Source organism: Schistocerca americana, chromosome 7 (assembly GCF_021461395.2).
Source record: "Schistocerca americana isolate TAMUIC-IGC-003095 chromosome 7, iqSchAmer2.1, whole genome shotgun sequence".
NCBI lineage: Eukaryota > Metazoa > Arthropoda > Insecta > Orthoptera > Acrididae > Schistocerca > Schistocerca americana.
In genome coordinates, this window is record NC_060125.1 from 558037865 (window position 1) to 558062341 (window position 24477).

Consider the following 24477-nt stretch of genomic DNA (forward strand, 5'->3'; position numbering starts at 1 on the left):
AAGCAAAGATGATGATCTTTACAGGAAATGCCCAATGTGTCCACCATCATTCCTCAAGAATAGCTGTAGTCGAAGAATAATGTTGTGAACAGCACTGTAAAGCATGTCCGTAGTAATGGTGAGGCATTGGCGTCGGATGTTGTCTTTCAGCATTCCTAGAGATGTCGGTCGATCACGATACACTTGCGACTTCAGGTAACCCCAAAGCCAATAATCGCACGCACTGAGGTCTGGGGACCTGGGAGGCCAAGCATGACGAAAGTGGCGGCTGAGCACACGTTCATCACCAAACGACGCGGGCAAGAGATCTTTCACGCGATTAGCAATACTTTTTTTTGGTTCTAATAAAACCCCGTGTCATTCCAAGCATGTGTGCCAATTTTTACCTCTCTATCTACATTATTCCGAGGATTATTAAGTTTTCAAATTTATACTGACTTTTTGATCACCCAGTATTATGGCACAGCCTGCCAACAGAGCTCGAATGCGGTGGTAGGGCACGTTAAGCGAGACGGCGGGGCTGACCTGGAGAGGCGGCGGTGCAGCCTGGAGACGGGGGCGCCTCGCAGGGCCGTGGCGGCCAGCACGGTGGCCACCAGGGCGCCGGACAGCGCGGCGGCGCGCGCGCCCTCCGACAGCAGCGCCGGGGGCGGCGCCGACGCGGGGGCGGCGGAGGCGGGCTGCAGGCGCAGCGCGCAGGCGGCGCCGGCCGCGCACAGCAGCGGCAGGCCGGCCCACAGGCCGCGCGCCGCGCCGCCGCCGCAGCAGCACCAGCGGCCGCCCCCGCGCAGGGGCACCGGCAGCCGCGGGGCGCTCGACGAGGACGTGGGGGCGGCGGAGGCGGCGGGGGCGGCGGCGGCCGCGTCCAGCGCGGAACCCGCGGGCCGGCGCGACGCGGGGCGCGCGCTCGCGTACGTTGCCAGCGCCGCCACCACACTGTGGGCCACAGTATTAAGCTACATACGTGTGGAAAATCTGAGATGGAATAACCACAATTTTATGAAATGGATACATTGCTGCTCAACATACACTGGAGAAGACAGTCTCAGACAGACACAACAAAGAGACTACTCAACACGCAAGCTTTCGGCCAGGCCTTCTTCTGATATGACAACACACACACACACACACACACACACACACACTGTAACATTATAATAACATCGATGGTCAGTGGCAGACGACATCATAGAGTCTCTTTCAAATAATGCAAAGATGCTATTTATGAAATGACAACACTGACAACACACACACACACACACACAGACACACACACACACTGTAACATTACAATAACATCGATGGTCAGTGGCAGACGACATCATAGAGTCTCTTTCAAATAATGCAAAGACGCTATTTTGCCGCTACGGTCGCAGGTTCGAATCCTGCCTCGGGCGTGGATGTATGTGATGATCTTAGGTTAGTTAGGTTTAATTAGTTCTAGGTTCTAGGAGACTGATGACCTCAGAAGTTAAGTCGCAAAGTGCTGAGAGCCATTTGAACCATTTTGAGCTATTTTACACATGTTGATTATTTTCGCAGGAAATCAGTAAGCTTACATAGTGTATCCGTGCGCCATATGTCTAACAAAAATTTTCCGTAGAATTAAAATAGTTATATTTATTCAAGAACAGCGACATTTAGCCATAGAAAATAGATCTAGAGTCCCAGAATGTGGGAAAGTTTTATAAATCTTTGTTACTTTGGTCGCACTACTTTGTGTGGTGGAAACAGCGCAAGTGGTTAGGGGCCGAGTCTCGTGTTGCTTGTGGTCTTTGCCATTGCTGCAGAGTGAGTGTGTGGATGTGACCACTTACGTGGAATAAAGTAATGTGTTTTAACACACACAGACAATCATGCAAATGCAGCTCACACACATATGGCTGATGTCTCCGGCTGCCGAGGCCAGACTGCGAACAACTAGGCATGACGGGAGAAGCAGGCTGGGTGGTGGGGGTAAGGAGGAGGCTGGGGTGGAGAGGATCAGGCAGAGCAGAGTAGACGTGTGGGGCAGTAAAGTGCTGTTTGTGGGAGCAAACAGGGACGAGGTGGAGAGAGAGTAGGATAGGTAGGTGCAGTCAGCAGGTTAGACAGAGGGCGGGACGGGTGCAGAAAAGGAGAAAAGTAAAAAGACTGTGGATGTGCTTGTGCAACAGAAGGCTGTGAAGTGGCAACAGTGGGTGAAGGACAATGACTAGCGAAGGTTGAGGCCGGGAGGGTTATGGGAAAGTGGGATAAATTGCAGCATGTGCACAGTTCAGAAAAAGGATCCAGACGGCACAGACTGTGAAGCAGCCTGCTTCCACCCGGGTTGCTTCTTACATCATGCGCAGCCGCTCACAATCCGGCCTCGTGTCTGTGTATGTGTTGTCTATTTCAGAAGAATGCCCTCTGGCCGAAAGCTTATGTGTCTAGTAGGCTTTTTGTTGTGCCTGTCTGCAACTCAATTTCTCAGCTGTATGGTGATATTGTGAGTACCAGTCTATCTTTTTCATAATATTGTCATACATACATACATATTCCACAAGCCATCAGTTGTCATTCTCTTTCTCTATCCACTCGCAACTGGAGCGAGGGAAAGACTACTATCTGTATGCTTCTGTATGAGATGTAATTTGTCTCATCTTATCTTTGTGGTCCTAGTGCGAGATACAAGTTGGTGGCAATATGATCGTTGTGCACTGAGTCGCTGATGCCGATTCTCTGAATTTTGTCTATAGCAGAATGGCTATGATGCAAAGACAACACCAGATAAAACTAACAACAAAATACACAAACAGAAACAAATAATCAAGAAACACACACACACACACACACACACACACACACACACACAACCGAGCGAGGTGGCGCAGTGGTTAGCACACTGGACTCGCATTCGGGAGGACGACGGTTCAATCCCGTCTCCGGCCATCCAGATTTAGGTTTTCCGTGATTTCCCTAAATCGTTTCAGGCAAATGCCGGGATGGTTCCTTTGAAAGGGCACGGCCGATTTCCTTCCCAATCCTTCCCTAACCCGAGCTTGCGCTCCGTCTCTAATGACCTCGTTGTCGACGGGACGTTAAACACTAACCACCACCACCACCACACACACACACACACACACACAACAAATCATAAGACAGTAAGCCACAAATGACGCATATTGACGTACAACTAAGTCAAACAGAAGGTGGCCAGCTTACTAAAGAGAAAATGAGTCAATATTGCGTACCACATTAACAATACAATGCAGAACAGACTTGGCATACAAACCACCAGCAATAAAAAGTATAGCCAATCGTGTATTACCAGTAAACTTGTAATTGCTGTGAATCTGTATACGCGGGCCATACATGTAGGAATTTTAGAACCAGACATAGAGGACATCTCAGAGCATTTAAAAGGAATAGTTCCCACTCAACATTGCTGATCTAAGAGCTCACAACCACCACCCAGCAAGACTCTCTCTACCTGCCTCTTTTCTCTCTCTCTCTCTCTCATACACACACACACACACACACACACACACCTACGCGCGCGCGCTAAACACCTCAAACGTCAATAATAGTTTAAGATCGCGCGCCACTCTTAAAAAAAAAAAAAAAAAAAAACACCACGTAGCTATAACAATACGTCAAATGGCGGCAGAAGCTGCCAATCAACGAATTTTCTGGTGGACTGCAAGGAAATCTTACGTTTTTGACCAAGTCACCATTCTGTGTTTATATATGACAATAAAAAGAAAGATTTTATAAACAGCCTCGCCATTTTTCTCAACAGTGATTCGTGAAAAGAACTTGGTCTTTCCTGCAGGGATTTCCATAAGAGTTCAAGTAGCATCTCCATAATATGCGCGTGTTGATCGTATCTACTGGTGACAAACCAGCAGCACGACTATCAATCGCTTCCACGTCTTCCTTTAGTCCGGCAGTGGAGCAGTACTCGAGAATGGGTCGCACTAGTGCTCTATACGCAGTCTCAGTTATAGACAAGCTACACTTCACTAGAATTCTCTGAATAAACCGAAGTTGACCATTCCCCATCGCTTACGATCTCGTTCCATTTCATATTGCTTTGTAATGTCAAGCCTAGATATTTAATCGACGAGACTGTGCCCTCGGCACACCACTAATACTGTATTTGAATGATACAGGATAATTTTCGTATTAATCTGTGTAACTCAACATTTTTCCACATTCAGAGTAAGCCGCCATTCATCGCAGTAGACGGGAATTCTCTCCAAGTCGTCCTGTACCCTCCTCGAGCCATTCAGATACGACACTTTCTTCCCCACTACAGCGTCCTCAGCAAACAGTCGCAGGTTTATGCTCATCCATCAGTCAGATCGTTTGTGTACGTAGAAAACAGAGCGGTCCTGTCACACTCCAGAGGGGCACTCCTGACGATACCTTGAACGCTCGCCGTTCAGGACAACGTATCCCGGTTCTATTACTTAAAAAGTTTTCGAGCCTGTCTGTCATGTGGCATTATGTCAAAAGCTTTCCGAAATTCTAGGAGTATGGAATATGCTTGTTATCCTCCATCCATTTTTCTGCGAGGAAAGGTGAACTGAGTTTCACACCAGCGATGTTTCCTAGATTCGTGTTGCGAGTGGATAGAGAAAGAGAATGACAGCTGATGGCTTGTGGAATATGTATGTATGTATGACAATATTATGAAAAAGATAGACTGGTACTCACAATATCACCATACAGCTGAGAAACTGAGTTGCAGACAGAGACGGGTCATATACAGGGTGATTCAAAAAGAGTACCACAACTTTAGGAATTTAAAACTCTGCAACGACAAAAGGCAGAGCTAAGCACTATCTGTCGGCGAATTAAGGGAGCTATAAAGTTTCATTTGGTTGTACATTTGTTCGCTTGAGGCGCTGTTGACTAGGCGTCAGCGTCAGTTGATGCTAAGATGGCGACCGCTCAACAGGAAGCTTTTTGTGTTATTGAGTACGGCAGAAGTGAATCGACGACAGTTGTTCAGCGTGCATTTCGAACGAAGTATGGTGTTAAACCTCCTGATAGATGGTGTATTAAACGTTGGTATAAACAGTTTACAGAGAATGGGTGTTTGTGCAAAGGGAAAAGTTCTGGATGGCCGAGAACGAGTGATGAAAATGTAGCACGCATGCAGCAGGCATTTGTTCGCAGCCCAGGAAAATCTACTCGCAGAGCTAGCAGAGAGCTGCAAATTCCACAATCAACTGTATGGAGAGTCCTACGAAAAAGGTTAGTTATGAAACCTGAACGTCAACTACCCGAGGCGATGGATCGGTCGCCAGGCAGCCCGTGACAGAGCACTTCATCACTGGCCTCCAAGAAGCCCTGATCTTACCCCCTGTGATTTTTTCTTATGGGGGTATGTTAAGGATATGGTGTTTCGGCCACCTGTCCCAGCCACCATTGATGATTTGAAACGAGAAATAACAGCAGCTATCCAAACTGTTACACCTGATATGCTACAGAGAGTGTGGAACGAGTTGGAGTATCGGGTTGATATTGCTCGTGTGTCTGGAGGGGGCCATATTGAACATCTCTGAACCTGTTTTTGAGTGAAAAAAAACCTTTTTAAATACTCTTTGTAATGAGGTATAACAGAAGGTTATATTATGTTTCTTTCATTAAATACACATTTTTAAAGTTGTGGTATTCTTTTTGAATCACCCTGTAGAATATGTACAACAATACAACAACCAAGAGGGAATAATAAGAGTGGACGATCAAGAACGAAGTGCTCGTATTAAGAAGGGTGTAAGACAAGGCTGTAGCCTTTCGCCCCTACTCTTCAATCTGTACATCGAGGAAGCAATGATGGAAATAAAAGAAAGATTCAGGAGTGGAATTAAAATACAAGGTGAAAGGATATCAATGATACGATTCGCTGATGACATTGCTATCCTGAGTGAAAGTGAAGAAGAATTAAATGATCTGCTGAACGGAATGAACAGTCTATTGAGTACACAGTATGGTTTGAGAGTAAATCGGAGAAAGACGAAGGTAATGAGAAGTAGTAGAAATGAGAACAGCGAGAAACTTAACATCAGGATTGATGGTCACGAAGTCAATGAAGTTAAGGAATTCTGCTACCTAGGCAGTAAAATAACCAATGACGGACGGAGCAAGGAGGACATCAAAAGCAGACTCGCTATGGCAAAAAAGGCATTTCTGGCCAAGAGAAGTCTACTAATATCAAATACCGGCCTTAATTTGAGGAAGAAATTTTTGGAGTACAGCATTGTATGGTAGTGAAACATGGACTGTGGGAAAACCGGAACAGAAGAGAATCGAAGCATTTGAGATGTGGTGCTACAGACGAATGTTGAAAATTAGGTGGACTGATAAGGTAAGGAATGAGGAGGTTCTACGCAGAATCGGAGAGGAAAGGAATATGTGGAAAACACTGATAAGGAGAAGGGACAGGATGATAGGTCATCTGCTAAGACATGAGGGAATGACTTCCATGCTACTAGAGGGAGCTGTAGAGGGCAAAAACTGTAGAGGAAGACAGAGATTGGAATACGTCAAGCAAATAATTGAGGACGTAGGTTGCAAGTGCTACTCTGAGATGAAGAGGTTAGCATAGGAAAGGAATTCGTGGCGGGCCGCATCAAACCAATCAGTAGACTGATGACCAAAAAAAAAAAAAAAAAAAAACACTACTCCTACCGTGCTCAACAACCTGCAGTCGTACTTGTACAACGAAATCTGTCTTACTTTCCTACTGCGTCTTCCTATGCAGTCGATGACATTCGGTCACTGAGCTTCACCAGTTGTGGCGGCGGCGCAGCTCCCTGCTAGGGCTAGACGATTTGCGTCAAGCAAACGCCCAAACTACAATTGCCCTATGAAGACAGCCGCCCAATGCCCACATATTGCCACAAGTACAAAGCCAACTCTCCCCCAACAATACTTGAACTCATCGTGTCCATCTGACTACTCGAGAGCCCAATCCAGCCCAACTCCCGCCATTCCTTTCCACAGACGAATAAATAATCTGATTCGATACAATATCCCGTATAGCGTCCATGTTTTCCAACATCCTCACATACACCAAGACATTTCTCTAACTGCCCTATCCGTCTTCCACCTCCATGTAACAACCAGCAGCTCCCACAACTAGGCACATTTTATCTTCAACCGCCTATCCGCCCTAACTCTATACATTGAAGAGCCAAAGAAACTGCTACACCTGCCTGATATCATGTAGGACCCCCACGAGCAAGCAGAACTGCCGCAGCACGACGTGGTATGGACTCGACTCATGTATGATGTAGTGCTGGTGGGAATTTACACCGTGAATCTTGCAGGGGTGTTCATAAATTCGTAAGCGTACGAGGGGGTGGAGATCTCTTTTGAACAGTACTTTGCAAGGTATCCCAGATATGCTGAAAAATGTTCATGTCTGGGGGGGGGGGGGGGGTGTTCGGTGGTCAGCGGAAGTGTTTAAACTCAGAAGAGTGTTCCTGGAGCCACTCTGTAGCAATTCTGGACATGTGGGGTGTCGCATTGCACAATGGACACGAATGGATGCAGGTGGTCAGACAGGATGCTTACGTACCTGTCATCTGTCAGAGTCGTATGTAGACGTATCAGCGGTCTTACGTCACTCCAACTGCACACGCCCCACGCCATTACAGAGCCTCCATCAGCTTCAACAGTCCCCTGCTGACACGCAGGGTCCATGGATTATGAGGTTGTCTCCATACCCGGACACGTCCAACCCCTCGACACAATTTGAAACGAGACTCACCCGATCAGGCAACATGTTTCCAGTCAGCAACAGTCCATGTCGTTGTTGACGACCCTAGACGAGGATAAAGCTTAGGGTCGTGCAGTCATCAAGGGTACACGAGTGGGCCTTCGGCTCCGAAAGCCCATATCTATGATATTTCGTTGAATGGTTCGCACGCTGACACTTGTTGATTGGTCCAGCACTGAAATCTGCAGCAATTTGCGGAAGGGTTGCGCTTCTGTCACGTTTAACGGTTCTCTTCAGTCGTCATAGGTCCCATTCTTGCAGGATTTTTTTTCCCGCCGCAGCGATGTCTGAGATTTGATGTTTTACCGCATTCCTTATATTCACGGTACACTCGTGAAATGGTCCTACGGGAAAATCCCCACTTCAACGCTACCTCGGAGATGCAGTGTCAAATCGCTCGTGCGCCGACTATAACACCACGTTCAGACTCACTTAGCTGTTAATAACCTGCGATTATAGCAGCAGTAACCGATCTAACAACTGCGCCAGACACTTGTCTTATATAGGCGTTGCCTATCCCAGCGCCGTATGCTGCCAGTTTACATATCTCTGTATTTGAATACGAATGCCTATGCCAGTTTCTTTGGGGCTTCGGTGTATATTCATTCCTACATCCCACTTTCTCAGCTCCGATGACGCGGCAACAGAAATCCCCCTGTCGGATTCCTAACCATCTCTAGAATCCATAGAGTCATGCATGTCCTTCATTCACCTACTGCATGTAATGAAGATTCCAAACATCACTACTCAGCAACACCTCACCCGCGTAATCATCTTGTGAATGTTGCAGTAATCGCTCATTTTACAGATGTATATATTTTCTATCAAAAGTTTCTGTAGAAGTTAACATGTAACAACAGTTTTGCAGAAGGAAATAAAGAAATAAATCCACTGAAGATAGCACAAAAAGTACTGAAACATGTCTGAGAACAACGCCATAAAGTGGTGTGTTGCATAAGGCAGAATTCCTCTCACAGCGTCTTTCTTGACGCTGCTTTCGGCCACGTTTCACCCAAGATCGTCGAATGGTGGCATCGCTCCTATTCAAATGTCGAGCGAATCGCCGATCACTCCAACCGGCTTCTTTGAGCCCAGCTGCCTCCTTCAGTTCCTAACATCTGCTGATGTTCTTCGAGCGCCTGTCTGCGAAGCATATTGCTGTCCAACTCAGTAATCGGAATGAGATTCTCAAAGACTTTGTGCTCTGATATCAGCATGTCCCCCGTTTACTATCCCTGCCAACTGCGCGATGAAATTGCACTGCAGCGTTACACATTCGTCCATCGGTCGCCGAAGTTTACAATTTTGCATTTGCCGTCGATAGCTGTGGGATACCGACCTGACGCTCGCCCGCCGTACGACCCAACAGCCGGAACTGACGGTCGGGGGTGCCTTTGGTTGTCATCCGAGCGCCCTGACGGCACAGCGGTAGGTCCACGATATCCTACGCCCCGTTTTGTTGCCCTTCGTGGTGAGCCATGCAGGGCTGACCTTTCAGCAAGATAGTGCCCGCCCGCACACGGCCAGAGTTTCTGCAAGTTGCCTTCGTGCTTGCCAGATCCTACCTTGGCTAGCAAGGCACAATATCCCTCAGGAGGACATCCAATAACTTTGTCAATTAACGCCAAACAGAATAACTGCTTGCGTAAGCGCCAGAGTGGACCATCGTGTTACTGACTTGCTCAGTTTGTGAAGCTCTTGCTGTCCAATAAATCATCCAGTTTTTCTGCAATTGTTATCATTTGTTTGTCTGTATGTGTACATCACATATACTGATTTCCGTCCCATTTGGATAAATTCTTCATAGTGCATCGTTCTTTCTTTTTTTTTTAGCGTATTTTTGCACGCTGCAGCCAATGGTGTGCTCTGCGTTTTAATCTGCTGCAATAACAGTCACATAGAAATGTCATGTGCGTACTGTTATGTGGCATTCAAACTTACGTTATAATTGTTGTTGTTGTTGTTGTGGTCTTCAGTCCTGAGACTGGTTTCATGCAGTAAAGCTGCATGCCCTCGGGAAAAATTACGGCTGTAGTTTCCCCTTGCTTTCAGCCGTTCGCAGTACCAACACAGCAAGGCCGTTTTGGTTAGTGTTACAAGGCCAGATCAGTCAATCATCCAGACTGTTGCCCCTGCAACTACTGAAAAGGCTGCTGCCCCTCTTCAGGAACCACTAGTTTGTCTGACGTCTCAACAGATACCCCTCCGTTGTGATTACACCTACGGTACGGCCATCTGTATCACTGAGGCACGCAAGCCTCCCCACCAAAGGCAAGGTTATGGTTCATGGGTATTAGTGTTTCAGTAAAAATATTAACTTCAACACACTATATCTAATAAAAACTAAAGCCATTCTAGAACAACAGACGCCATATTTGTACCAGTACATCGAGTTAATCCCAAAAACACTGTCAAACATTCTGACGCAACCAGTTACAGGTGGTCCTACAGTTCAACATGAATTGCAAACCACAGTGCACTTCGACAGGTTTCACATCAACAAACATTACAAGAGGTTAAAGAAATGATAAGTGAGAGATAAAAATCATAGGACTGATTGGGGATCGAACCTGAGAATTTAGGATTTGTAAGCTGGCACTTTACCATTAAATAGGCGATAGTTAAAAAATGTGAAAAAATGACAACTCCCTAAGAAATCCTACCTAGAAAACTGTTACCTCGATCCCATACGCGTGTATACGTATATTAACTATTTGATTGGTTTAGACGTGTTACACATATCACTGTTCCTGTCCCCAGTTTCCCTAAACCCTTTTATCTGCACCTTTAATTGTTCCATCAGGTGCTCTGGAGGTGTGTGTATGTGGCCGCTTGCCAATGCCTGTGTGCTCCCTATGTATTAAGATGGGTGACCACTCAGATTTCTGTGTGCTCCAGATGCATTAATGCTCAAGGCACTTAGCAGCCAGGCAGAACAGCTGAATAGCTGCATTCCTGTGCTTTGTGCTCAGTAGCTGTACAACATTTGACCTATGTGCAACGTTTGACCTGTGTGCATTTGCTGCTGTGATTTTATTTGTGTTAAAGTTTTCATCTTTGTTTTTTACTGAAAAAATGGCATGGCATTGGGGTTGTACAGAGGAAGAAATCAAGAAGATGGTGATAGGTAATTATACTTTGTACTTAACATCACAGGATAAAAGAAACTGAAGCAGAATCAGATGCCTCTGTATAGAGGCCATTTCGATAGTGCTGCTGGAGAGACTAGTTGGCAAGCTGATACCCACTACATGTGGCTAGAAAGCATTCTACAGGTTGTCAGCAAACAACTGTCTTGATGGAAACTGAAATAATTACACCATTTAGTTAGGTCGTGATTACATCTTGAGACTAAACAAAATCCAAAAACGGATACTTTAGTCTGCAGCTGTGTGTGTCCTGTTTTGAAATTTATTATCGGTAGTGCTGCAGCAAAAGGGTGGGTTGTGTGTCGCAGTTGCGTAGCTCAGTAGTTATGAGTATTGCTCGCAGAGAGCAAGGTTCTGGGTTCGAAACGGGGTCCAGCACACTGTTTTAATCTGCTAGTATGTCTTGCAACAAATTACTTACAGCCTGTTGCAATGAGATCCATACCGTAGGATATTACTGTACGAAGACAACGTATCACTGACCAAATTCAGAAACAGAAACTATGGAAATACACAGGGCGGATTGCCACATGCGGAATAGCACACGGCGGCTACTGTTATGATGTCGGTGTCATCTGGTAACATCGGAAGTTTACGTAGTCTCTGCGCTGTCACTCGTGGTGTAGTAGTGAATTTCGTGCTTCTGTGTTCTCTTCACCTTTACGTTTTTGCTTGCTGTGATTTCGTGACGCAGTGCCAAGTTTCTGTGAAGACTTCATACTTTTCTGTTGAGTGTTCTCCAACGAAAGACGTTTTACAGTACCTGTTCGTTAATAAACTGAAAATTGCTTCAACAGAGAAACAGTCAGCTTCATTGAGGGAGACAAATATAACTTTCTCCCTTGTTGTTTGCCAATTAGAAAGAAAAAAATGGAGCAAAGGATAAAGGGGAACGAAGGAGTGTGCTGCCTTCCAAACGCCTTTCACTGTGTGTATACGACCGCATTTCAAAGTCTTTGCGTCAAACTTGTAGGAATGATACGTTGCGCCACGAGGAACAACTTTTGTTCGAGACAAAACTTTCGCTGACGCTTCCGGGCGACGGCAGAAGTCTTTTCGTCAATTCGCCGGCCCTGGAAGAACGAGGCTTCACTGAAGCGGCAGCGTCTACTGACCAGGTGCGCGGGACCTGTACACTACCTATCCCGACAGACTGATAGTGAGTTTCAACAAGAAAACCTTAAGGGGAGCAAAACATTTTAGAAGGGAATCAGGCAGTTTGCTTCTGTAGGCCTACCCGCTCTCACGCGGAGCTGGTGACTGGAATACAGGCAACGCTCTTTGCTCAGGCACGCCACAGAGCGCCTGTAGCAGTCGTTCCAACCGTGCGGTGATTATGCCTGTGGGGTAAAATGATATTTTCTCAGGGATAAAAACTAAACTATTCGATTCTGTTTCAGTCACGAAACTAAATTGTTTTCAAAAGATCATCTGAATGATGATCGAAATCATGTAAAGCAAGTAAGGTGCCCATTGAGAATTTAAAGTTCAATATTTAACCGCTTGACTTTCCAAACCAGTAGTATCTCAACTGGTATAGTATTTTACCGCTTGACTTCACATAGCAATAGTCTCTAATTGAGTAACTTTCCCTCAAATCACTGATTCTTCTCATTTCTATATAGACTGTCGAATCTGCTGTTTTGTGGCCTTGAGATAGTGCTGCTATTTGGAGTCAAGCTGCAAAATATTTTACCGGTTGAGATGGTACGGGAAGTCAGATGCTTGGTTGTTGAATTTTAAATTGTCAATCGGGACTTCATTTGCTTACATAATTTCGAACATCATTCAAATGCGCGTCAATAATTTTTTTAATCTATTTGATTTCTTACTTTCAGACAAATGATTTCACAAACATGTGCGTTTTTTCCTATTTTTTTTGTTATTAAATTTTTCATGCCAGTGTTGTTATGCGCAGTATGTACCTCGATTTCTCGTTGGGCAGTCCTCAATTTTTAAACTGTTTGAGAATTTCACGTCCATGTTACGTTTTTGTAATTTGGTACTAGCAGTACGTATTGCTTATACACTTTCTGTTTAGGACATGTTGGAAATTACGTAATTATCAGTCTCTGCTGCTGTGCTATCGGTATATTCGTTGTAGGTTTTTTTGATCATACCATAATTAATCTACATGTCTATTGTCATACTAGCTCAGTTTCTCCATTCTTCGCTAAAGTTCCTCTGCACCATAAGCAAACAAAACAAACTCATCTGCAAATCGAAGGTAATGAAGACAAGACCAGTTCATCCGGATCTCTTTTCCAGATAGCTTAATGATTTGAAGGCTGCAGAGAATATTGAGGAGGAGATGAGATTAGTGTTTAACGTCCAGTTGGCAACGATGTCATTAGAGATGGAGCACAAGCTCGGATTAGGGAAGGATGGGAAAGGAAAGAGGCGCGTCCTTTCGAAGGCGTTTGCCTTAGGGTACGAGGGTTGGAACTTAAATAGTGGCAACTATTTATTTACAGCTTGTACAAAATAGATACGTGGTTCAAAGTTTTACTGACCTTTAAAGTAGTCACCAGCATTGTGTACAGCCCTTGCCAGCTATGTGGAAGTCGTAGGATACTCTTAGCAGTGCCAGTTGTGTTGACAGTTCGAGCTGCGCGGCCTATTGCCCGACGAATTTGTAGCAGTTATGAAGCGAATTCCGTGAAGTGTTTCTTCAGTTTAGAAATCGAGTTGAACTCAGGAGGGATTAAGTCAGGGGAGTGCAGTAGGTGGTATAGTACTTAGCAGCCCCATGAGTTAAAATGGTTCTAAGCACTATGGGACTTAACATCTGAGGTCATCAGTCCTCTAGACTTAGAACTACTTAAACCTAACTGAACTAAGGACATCACACACATCCATGCCCGAAGCAAGATTCGAACCTGCGACCGTAGCAGCAGCTCTGTTCCGGACTGAAGCGCCTAGAACCGCTCGGTTACAACGGCCGGCGCCCCATGAGTCAAACAAATCAGTAACATCAGTAACAGCTCGCACTGTACGTGCTCGAGCATTGTGCTGCAAAATGATGGTCAGGTCCTGCAGGTAGTGTCATCACTTCTGTCTCTAAGCTGGTCGTACGTTGTGTTCCAAAAATGAACAGCATAGAGACAGAAGTGATGAAAGTCAGTAGAACTTTGAAACACGTATCTATTTCGTACGAGCAGTAAATAAATAGTTGCCACTATTAAAGTTGCACCCCACGTATTTAGGGAAATCACGGAAAACCTAAATCAGGAGGGCCGCCGGACGCGGGTTTGAAGCGTCGTCCTCACGAATACGACTCCAGTGCGCAGAAAATACTTTGGAGAAATGGAGTCATCTTACCTGACTCCTCTAAACTAGCAAATGAGGTAACCTGCCCCCCCCCCCCTTGCCCGTTTGTCGTGTAGCAAAGACCACCGCTCCGAGACCGCTGCAGCCATCGCCAGTTTTCTCCTGCACTCCGCCTGCTTCAGGGTTTCGTGCGTTGGCTAAACGCCCATCAGCTTACGGGTGCGTATCGAAAACTCTTCCGGGAAAGTTAGTGCCTTCGAAAGTGCAAGTTAGGACGAGCGCCAGTCTTGCTGGGACAACAAGAAGTCCCCAAAGCGCGGAGAGGGCATTAAACGATTTGGAAGGCAATGGCCAGCAAGAATGTTCCAGGACCTGCCAACATCAGACTGTTGCAAACTAACTCGATACCCTCTTACGGCGTAATATTCTGGTACAATGGAAATAACATACAGGAGTATTTATTCCGCAGAAGCCTGCAATGAGAATATTGTGTGACGCTGATAAACGGAAACCTTGCAGAAGTCTCTGTTCGTACAAAAATATGGAAACAATTCAAGAAATGCATTCTCGAGCGTGGCTGTAGGTGCTAGCCAAGCCTGCAGGGGCTGCTGTTGTACGGCAGCCGAGCAGAATGTCCTCAACACGTTGCAAGCGTCAGCGGTGGCCAGGACAGCGTTCTGTGTACGAAGAAATGCCACTGTGGAAATCTGCCTTTCGGTATTTCTATGTTTCGAATGTTTCTACGATCGGTATCAGCGAAGGGAATGTATCCAATCTTCCTGAAGAAGAAAGCATAAAAATAAAATATAGAAGTTAAGGAGTGATATAAGAATGAAATACACTGAAGCGCCAAAGAAACTGGTACAGATATGCGTATTCAAATACGGCGTTGCAGTCGGCAACCCCTCGGTAAGACAAGTTTCTGGCGCAGTTGTCAGATCGGTTACTGCTGCTACAATGGCAGATTATCAAGATTTAAGTGAGTTTCAACGTGGTGTTATAGTCGGCGCATAACCCGATGGGACACAGCATCTCCGACGTAGCGATAAATCGCGGGTTTTCCCGTACGACCATTTCAAAAGTATACCGTGAATACCATGAATCCGGTAAAACATCTAATCTCCAACACCGCTGCGGCTGGAAAAAGATCCTGCGAGATGGGGCCAACGGCGACTGAAGAGCATCGTTCAACGCGACAGAAGTACAAACCTTCCTCCAATTGCTGCAGATTTCAGTGCTGGCCCATCAACAAGTGTCAGCGTGCGAAACATTCAGCGGAAAATCACCGATATGGGCTTTCGGAGCCGAAGGCCCAATCGTGTACGCTTGATGACTGCACGACGCAAATCTTTACGCCAACACCGCCGTTAGACTGTTGATGACTGGAAACATGTCGCCTGCTCGGACGACTCTCGTTTCAAATTGTATCGAGAGGATGGGCGTGTACGGGTATGGAGACAACCTCACCAATCCATGGGCGCAGCATATATCAGCAGGGGTCTGTTCAAGCTGGTAGAGGCTCTGTAATAGTACGGGGCGTGTGCAGTTGGAGTGATATAGGACCCCTGATACGTCTAGATACGACTCTGACTGGTGACACGTACGTAAGCATCCTGTCTGATCACCTGCGCCCATTCGTGTCCATTGTGCATTTCGACGGACTTGGGCAAATCCAGCAGGACAATACGACACCGCAAACGTGCAGAATTTCTAAAGAGTGGCTGCAGGAACACTCTCCTGAGTTTAAACGCTTCCGCCGCCCACCAAACTCCCCAGACATGAACATTATTGAGCACATCTGGGATGCCTTGCAACGTGCTTTTTTTCTCACTCGGGAAAGAAACATCGTTAACATTACTGAAGATTTCAGGCGTTGGCTATAATTTCGTTGCACAGCACGCTGAGCGGATGACTGTTCCGAAAACTGGCGTGTGCAATTGATTACGAATCAAGATACGCTACAGGAATTCCACTGGAAACAATTTCAAATAATTTTTCCATTCATTTACTGTTATCTTTTAATTCAGTCACCAGACGTAGAATTTTTAGATGAATAAAAGTAGTGTTATTTCGACATACATAGAAAAACTTTCGTGTAGTAATTTTCTACGGACATGAAAAACAAAAATTAAAAGAATATTCGGGTTTGGAAAATGGAGCGCAAAAGTGTGAAGCGCATCGGCTGAATTATGAGCTCGCTGAAAGTAACGCATAGTACCTCGAAAACTTCGGTCGTTATTTTGTCAGAAACGGTCGAGTACCTACGAGTAAGCCGAGATACGTGTTTGCATATTTTAACCTCTCTTCCACGAGCGAAGTTTCTCGGAAATCGGGCTATGACACATGCCGTGTTCTCCTCGTCAGTACAAAGTTCGCAGAAGGGAGACCAAATATCCGAAAGCAAAAAGGTATCTAAGTTTTACAGTATCTGCACAAACAAAAAGCTTAAATTGTGCATAAATAAGAAAGTAAATAAATAAACTTTTTATAAAAATTGTTTCTACAATGAAAATGTCGGATCTATTTATAATAAATATAATTCGCTTAGAGAGAAAACAAGATACAAAGGTTACAGTAAAAAAGGCGCTATTTACTGCCTGTAAATATTCCCGATGACATTGTAATTCTGTCAGAGACAGCAAAGGACTTGCAAGAACAATTGAACGGAATGGACAGTCTCTTGAAAGGACGATATAAGATGAACATCAACAAAAGCAAAACGAGGATAATGGAATGTAGTCGAATTAGGTCGGGTGTGGCTGAGGGAATTAGATTAGGAAATGAGACACTTAAAGTAGTGAATGAGTTTTGCTATTTGGGGAGCAAAATAACTGATGATGGTCGAAGTAGAGATGATCTAAAATGTAGAGTGGCAATGGGAAGGAAACCGTTACTGAAGAAGAGAAATTTGTTAACATCGAGTATTGATTTCAGTGTCAGGAAGTCGTTTCTGAAAGTATTTGTATGGAGTGTAGGCATGTATGGAAGTGAAACATGGACGATAAATAGTTTGGACAAGAAGAAAATAGAAGCTTTCGAAATGTGGTGCTACAGAAAAATGCTGAAGATTAGATTGGTAGATCGCATAACTAATGAGGAGATATTGAACAGAATTGGGGAGAAGAGGAGTTTGTGGTACAACTTGACTAGAAGAAGGGATCGGTTGGTAGGACATGTTCTGAGGCATCAAGGGGTCACCAATTTAGTATTCGAGGGCAGCGTAGAGGGTAAAAATCGTAGAGGGAGACCAAGAGATGAATACACCAAGCAGATTCAGAAGGATGTAGGTTGCAGTAGGTACTGGGAGATGTAGAAGCTTGCACAGGATAGAGTAGCATGGAGAGCCGCATCAAACCAGTCTCAGGACTGAAGACCACCACAACAACAACAAATATTGCTCGACGGGTCTGTAGATAATATTTTCTCAAGCAGATAAATGTAGGTGGTTGAAATGTTTGGAGAACACGTTTCTTAAGAGTGTGAAAAATGTATCTTACGACCTTTCTCATGAATACCCACTACGAATTTTGCTTTAGCGTGAATAAACTCTATTATCCGTGCTTGGTCCTACATTCTGTTACTATATTTCTATTTTTTCTTGTAAAGAGCGGTTCCTCAAAACCTCACTTTCGCCAGTCAGGCGCCAAATTGCACAGCTGGCAGCTCTCACAACACAAACAGTTCTGGCGCTGACTTGGAATCGACAGCTTCTGATAGGCGAGATCCGTTTGCCACGAGCAGACGATTGGGACAAGCGACTCAATTTGCGTAAAAGGCGCTACAGCTTCGCTCTCTCTGAACGGAGAAAAGCGCGTCTGTGCTGAGCGTCTGTGGTGAGTGGAGCCGGCCATAAATTGAAGCAGTAAACGGCGTTCCACTTGAGACTGCGTGCACGTGGATCCCTCGCCTCGTCCTGAGTGCTGACCTCGAAGTTGCTCGCGATGGCAACCAACGAGTTATCGATATATCTTCCGTGTGCCGCTTCTCTCGGCTGTCAACGTTCGACCTCGATGCTCGTTGGCCTAAATTCTATGCTGACCAATTTCTGCTCGTTAAAAACTTCACCTCCTTTACTGATCTGTATTTTTTCCCTCGCCAACAATCATTAGTTTTTGTCTTCCGGAGGGTTACGAAGCTGCAATACTGGTCCGTCTGAAGCCTAGTTTCGTCACAGAGCTTTCCTAGAGCGATATCAATTGGATATGGTATGGAAATTACCAATATATCGCTAACACCATACAGAAATTCGTAGTTCCACGTGCAAAGATGGAGAACATAAATTGTAAATAAAATACATCCTCCTTCGGTCAGAAACTCTTAAGCATGCAGCATTTCGAGCCTTCACGGCCCACCTGCAGTTGCTTAACGTTGTTGTTGTTGTTGTGGTCTTCAGTCCTGAGACTGGTTTGATGCAGCTCTCCATGCTACTCTATCCTGCGCAAGCTTCTTCATCTCTCAGTACCTACTGCAACCTACATCCTTCTGAATCTGCTTGGTGTATTCATCTCTTGGTCTCCCTCTACGATTTTTACCCTCCACGCTGCCCTCCAATACTAAATTGGTGATCCCTTGAGGTCTCAGAATATGCCCTACCAGCTGATCCCTTCTTCTAATCAAGTTGTGCCACAAACTTCTCTTCTCCCCAATCCTATTCAACACCTCCTCATTAGTTATGTGATCTACCCATCTAATCTTCAGCATTCTTCTGTAGCACCACATTTCGAAAGCTTCTATTCTCTTCTTGTCTAAACTATTTATCGTCCACGTTTCACTTCCATACATAGCTACACTCCATACAAATACTTTCAGAAACGACTTCGTGACATTTAAATCTATACTCGATGTTTCTCTTCTTCAGAAACGCCTTCCTTGCCATAGCCAGTCTACATTTTATATCCTCTCTACTTCGACCATCATCAGTTTTTTGCGCCCCAAATAGCAAAACTCCTTTACTGCTTTAAGTGTCTCATTTCCTAATCTAATACCCTCAACATCACCCGACTTAATTCGACTACATTCCATCATCCTCGTTTTGCTTTTGTTGATGTTCATCTTATATCCTCCCTTCAAGACATTATCCATTCCGTTCAACTGCTCTTCCAAGTACTTTGCTGTCTCTGACAGAATTACAATGTCATCGGCGAACCTTAAAGTTTTCATTTCTTCTCCATGGATTTTAATACCTACTCCCAATTTTTCTTTTGTTTCCTTCACTGCTTGCTCAGTAAACAGATTGAATAACATCGGGTATAGGCTACAACCCTGTCTCACTCCCTTCCCAACCACTGCTTCCCTTTCATGTCCCTCAACTGTTATAACTGCCATTTCGTTTCTATATAAATTGTAAATAGCCTTTCGCTCCCTATATTTTACCCCTGCCACCTTCAGAATTTGAAAGAGAGTATTCCAGTCAACATTGTCGAAAGACTTCTCTAAGTCTACAAATGCTAGAAACATAGGTTTGCCTTTCCTTAATCTAGGTTCTAAGATAAGTCGTAGGGTCAGTATTGCCTCACGTGTTCCAATTATTCTACGGAATCCAAACTCATCCTCCCCAAGGTCGGCTTCTACTAGTTTTTCCATTCGTCTGTAATGAATTCGCGTTAGTATTTTGTAGCCGTGACTTATTAAACTGGTAGTTCGGTAATTTTCAAATCTGCTTAACGTAATTCGTCGTTATTTGTAGAGAGCACTTTCCCCTTACACAAATATAGATTAATTTAGGGATTAACATAAGTGCGACTAAGAGTTTTGCTCAAATACTGATTATAATCACACCCGCTTTCATCACAGTACTGAACTGTGTTTATTTCATAGGACCGGTCAGGACTGCCGTGTTCAATTAATGACGAAATAATATGTTAAGAAACTTAAGATGACTCTTCAGAATTCGAAATACACTCATTCGGATGGATGGCCAAAGTTTTTCTTTCATATTTTACGAAAGAAAATTGGTGATGGCTGCAATAAAAGCCGCTACGAATAAAATAAAATCATTCATAAAATAATTTGAAGCTTGCTTAACCCACGGGAAAATGACCGGCTCCCAAACAAAATTTTCGTCGTCGATCACCACTCTGTTTCTGGACTTTTTCGATTAAACATCGAAATTCATATCTCAGAGCCGGCCGGGGTGGCCGAGCGGTTCTAGGCGGTTCAGTCCGGAACCGCGCGACTGCTACGGTGGTAGGTTCGAATCCTGCCTCGGGCATGGACGTGTGTGATGTCCTTAGGTTACTTAGGTTTAAGTAGTTCTAAGTTGTAGGGAACTGATGACCACAGATGTTAAGTCCCATAGTGCTCAGAGCCATTTGAACCATCATATCTCAGAATCGTTAGTCTAAGTCGAGCCTTTGTTGGCATTCTGCTCTAAACTATTTATCGCTCTACAGCTGCAGATCTTGTTTGCGATTATACTAGGGGCGTTGAATAAGTAACGCATCACTTTTTTTCTGAAAGCAAGTTGGTTTTAGTTAGGATTCCAATACACCATATTATTTCCCACTCTTTTGGCTGCAAAACCCTATTTTTCAACATAATCTCTGTAAACATAGGCGTCCGCGGCCGTTGTCACAGTCAATAAAATTCTTCTGGCTTTGAGGCCGCATTGTCAATTGTAAGATTCCGACGTTTCAGCGACTGTTGCAAGGCGCCTTCTTCAGGGTGTATTGCTAACTGCTGAATGAACACTACTTTGGATACTTATATACCACGGAGGAGTGCTGTCATAGGATGTGAGGGTGAGGAGAAAGTGTATTAGGAGTTCATTTAGTGAGCCATATAGATTCATACGTCAAGGACTCCTCCCATTTTAAAGCACTTTTGAAAGAAAAGCGTGAATCGGATACGGATCTGATGGTCAGTTTTGACGTGAAGTGCCGGCCGGTGTGGCCGTGCGGTTCTAGGCGCTTCAGTCTGGAACCGCGTGACCGCTACGGTCGCAGGTTCGAATGCTGCCTCGGGCATGGATGTGTGTGATGTCCTTAGGTTAGTTAGGTTTAAGTAGTTCTAAGTTCTAGGGGACTGATGACCACAGATGTTAAGTCCCATAGTGCTCAGAGCCATTTGAACCATTTTTTGACGTTAAGTCTTTGTTCACGAATGTACCCGAGAGGGACACCATGAACATCTTAGAGGAACGCATGGCACCTGATATCTGCGAGCTAGTGCGCCACTGTTTGACGACCACCTATTTCAGGTGGAAAGGGGGTTTTTATGAGCAGACTGACGGTGTAGCTATGGGTTCCCCTCTTTCGCCGGCCGCAGCAGACTTTTTATGCAAGAGTTCGAAGAAATCGCACTCCAGTCCGCACCATTACGCCCAGAATGCTGACTACGATATGTCGATGACACCTTTGTTATCTGGCCACACGGAGAAGAAGAGCTTCAGAACTTTCTAGAACATCTCAACCAGCAGCACAGCAAAATTCACTTCACCATGGAGATAGAAAAGAACGGGGTATTGCCTTTTCTCGACGTGCAAGTTTACCGTAAGACAGAGGGGAAGCTTGGACACAGAGTTTATAGCAAGCCCACCAACATGGACAGGTATATGCACGCATCTTCCCACCACAATCCTACGCAAAAGAATTCGGCCCTGCAAACTTTAACTAAGAGAGCCTACGGTATCAGTGATGAACACAACCTGCAAGCTGAACTACAGAACCTCAGGTCAATTTTTGGAGCTAATACGAGCGCTATCCAAAAAATACATTACGTTTTGGAATTAAAAATAAATAAAGTATTGGAAATTTTTTACATTATATACAGATGAAAGCCACACTTGGTTTTAGTTAGGATTCCAAAACACCACATTATTTCCCACTCTTTTGGCTGCAAAACCCTATTTAAATTAAGGCACTTATCGTAGCGATGGACGAGCTTGGAAATTCCCTCGTCGTAAAATTCGGCCGCCTGCGCCTTCAACCACGTGGTTACCTCTTCTTGAAGCTGTGCGTCGTCATCAAAACGCTGCATAGCCAACCACTTCTTCATTGCTGGGAATAAGTGGAAGTCGCTCGGTGCCAGGTCGGGACTGTACGGCGGATGAGGAAACAACTCCCACTTAAAAGATTCGAGAACTTCACGAGTGGCATTTGCCGTGTGGGCCCGGGCGTTGTCGTGAATCAGCAAGATCTTTGAGCCCAACTTTACCCTGCGCCTCTTTTATATTGCTCTTCTGAGGTTGTGCAGAGTTTGGCAATACCTTTGAGAGTTTATTGTAGTGCCTCTTTCCAGGAAATCCACAAAAATCACACCTTTTCTGCCCCAAAAGACAGTCGCCATCACCTTCCTTGCCGAGATTGTCTGCATGCATTTCTTGGGTTTTTGGGGGGAATTTGTGTGTCCCCACTGCATTGACTGCAATTTTGTCTCGCAGTTCACATGCTTAACCCATGTTTCGTCACCAGTAACGATGCGATCGAGTAATGAGTCGCCATCTTTCTCGTAAACGTCCAAAAACGTTAACGCTGCAGCCATTCGCTGATTTTTGTGAATCTCTGTCAAGATTTTTGGTATCCATCTTGCACAAAACTTGTGGTAACCAAGCTTTTCGGTAATGATTTCGTGCAACAAACTTCGTGAAATTTGTGAAAAACTCATAGAGAGTTCCGTTATTGTGAAACTACGGTTTTCACGGACCGCGGCATCGACTTTTTCGACAAGTTCGGCAGTCACTATGCTGGGTCTTCCACTTCGCTCTTCGTCGTGAACGTTAGTTCGGCCATTTTTAAATTTTATGACCCATTGACGCACTCCACCTTCAGTGATTATGTTGTCCCCATACACTTCACAAAGCTGCTGATAGATTTCTATCGGTGTACAGTTTGTTGCAGTCAGAAACCTTATTGGCGGAATGCCAAGACACCAAGATGTCCGCGCTAGCCCCGCCCCTAACGGACACCAACGAAAACGTAATGTACTTTGTGGATAGCCCTCGTAGCTACGACATGAGGATGATACACAAAACCATGGCGCCGAAGGAGGAGGGCAACAGGGAAATGCAGAACAACGCACAGAACACTGTTGTGCTACCATACGTACAAGGGGCTACTGAACGTCTGGGCAAAAATCTCCGTCGGGCAGGCATTAAGCCGATCTTTCGTAGCATCAACAAAATAAAAGACATTCTGGGCACGACGAAAGATACAATTGACAAGTTTCATGCTGCCGGAGTTTATGAAATCGGGTGCGAATGTGGACTGGTGTATGAAGGTGAGACCGGGTGTCCGATAAACACAAGCTGAACTGCACACGAGAGATATATCCGCCTCAAACAAAAGAACAAATGAGCGGTGGCAGAACACCAGCAGGATGAAGATCGAGTTTCGAGAGCCCGCGTACTGGCGAAACAGCCGTTTAGTTTGAGGAGGAAGATTATAGAGGCTATAGAAATAGCCAAGCAGCCCGGAAACATGAATAGAGAAGACGGGTACCAACTTCCAGCGTCTTGGCTGTCAGCTGTGACAGCTTTGCGGAAGGCCAGCTCTCGCGGTAGGCCACAGCGGTGAAGGGTACGCAGAGAGCTGACGCCGCCTGGTCGATACTAGGCAGTTAGTAAACAACGCTACGCTGCAGTCGCCGCTCTGTCTCCTATTCGCCCATTTCCACCAATTTCAAGCAGTAAAGGAAATTCCAATGGAAAACGCCCATTTCCGCCAATGACAACACGCAATGCAAAGACCAATAAAATGAACTCCTAATACCCATCCTCCTCACCCTCACATCCAATGACAGCACTCCTCCATAGTATGTAAGTATCCAAACTAGTACTCATTCAGTAGTTAGCAATACACCTCAGGAAGGCACCTTGAAACAGTCGCCGAAACGTCGGAATTTTACAGATGACAATGCCGCCTCAAACTCGGAAGAATTTTATTGAACACAATCTCTGTTCAATGCGACGGCCTCACTGGGAGGGCCTGAATGCCTGCGCGGTTGCACTCTACATCATACTCCGCAAGTCACCTAATGGTGTGTGGTGGAAGGTACATCCCGTACCACTATCTGATCCCTCCAACCCTCCTCCAATCGCGAATTGGTCGACGTCAGAGACAACGTCCTGCTGCATCAGTAACCTCCCCATTACCCACGTACTGCTTCTCGCGGAGTCCGTCCTTCATTGGACCACACAGATGGAAATCGAAAGGTGCGAGATTCGGGCTCTAGGGCGAGGAAAAACAGTTCAGTGAAGTTTTATGAGTTCTCTCAGGTGCATAGGCTTGTGTGAGGCCTTGCGTTGTCGTGAAGAAGAAAAAGTCAGTTCGTATTTTTGTGGCGACGACCACGCTGAAGTCGCTT

The 24477-nt window shown here is 45.2% G+C and overlaps 1 protein-coding gene across 1 annotated transcript in view; it reads right to left on the bottom strand.

Moving 5' to 3' along the window:
• Positions 1-455: 455 nt before the first annotated feature.
• LOC124623087 overlaps positions 456-24477 on the bottom strand; it is a 398296-nt gene continuing 374274 nt past the window's right edge. The window contains exon 8 of the mRNA XM_047148879.1: positions 456-936. Coding sequence (XP_047004835.1) covers positions 456-936 — 481 coding nt within the window. The remainder of the gene's footprint in view (positions 937-24477) is intronic.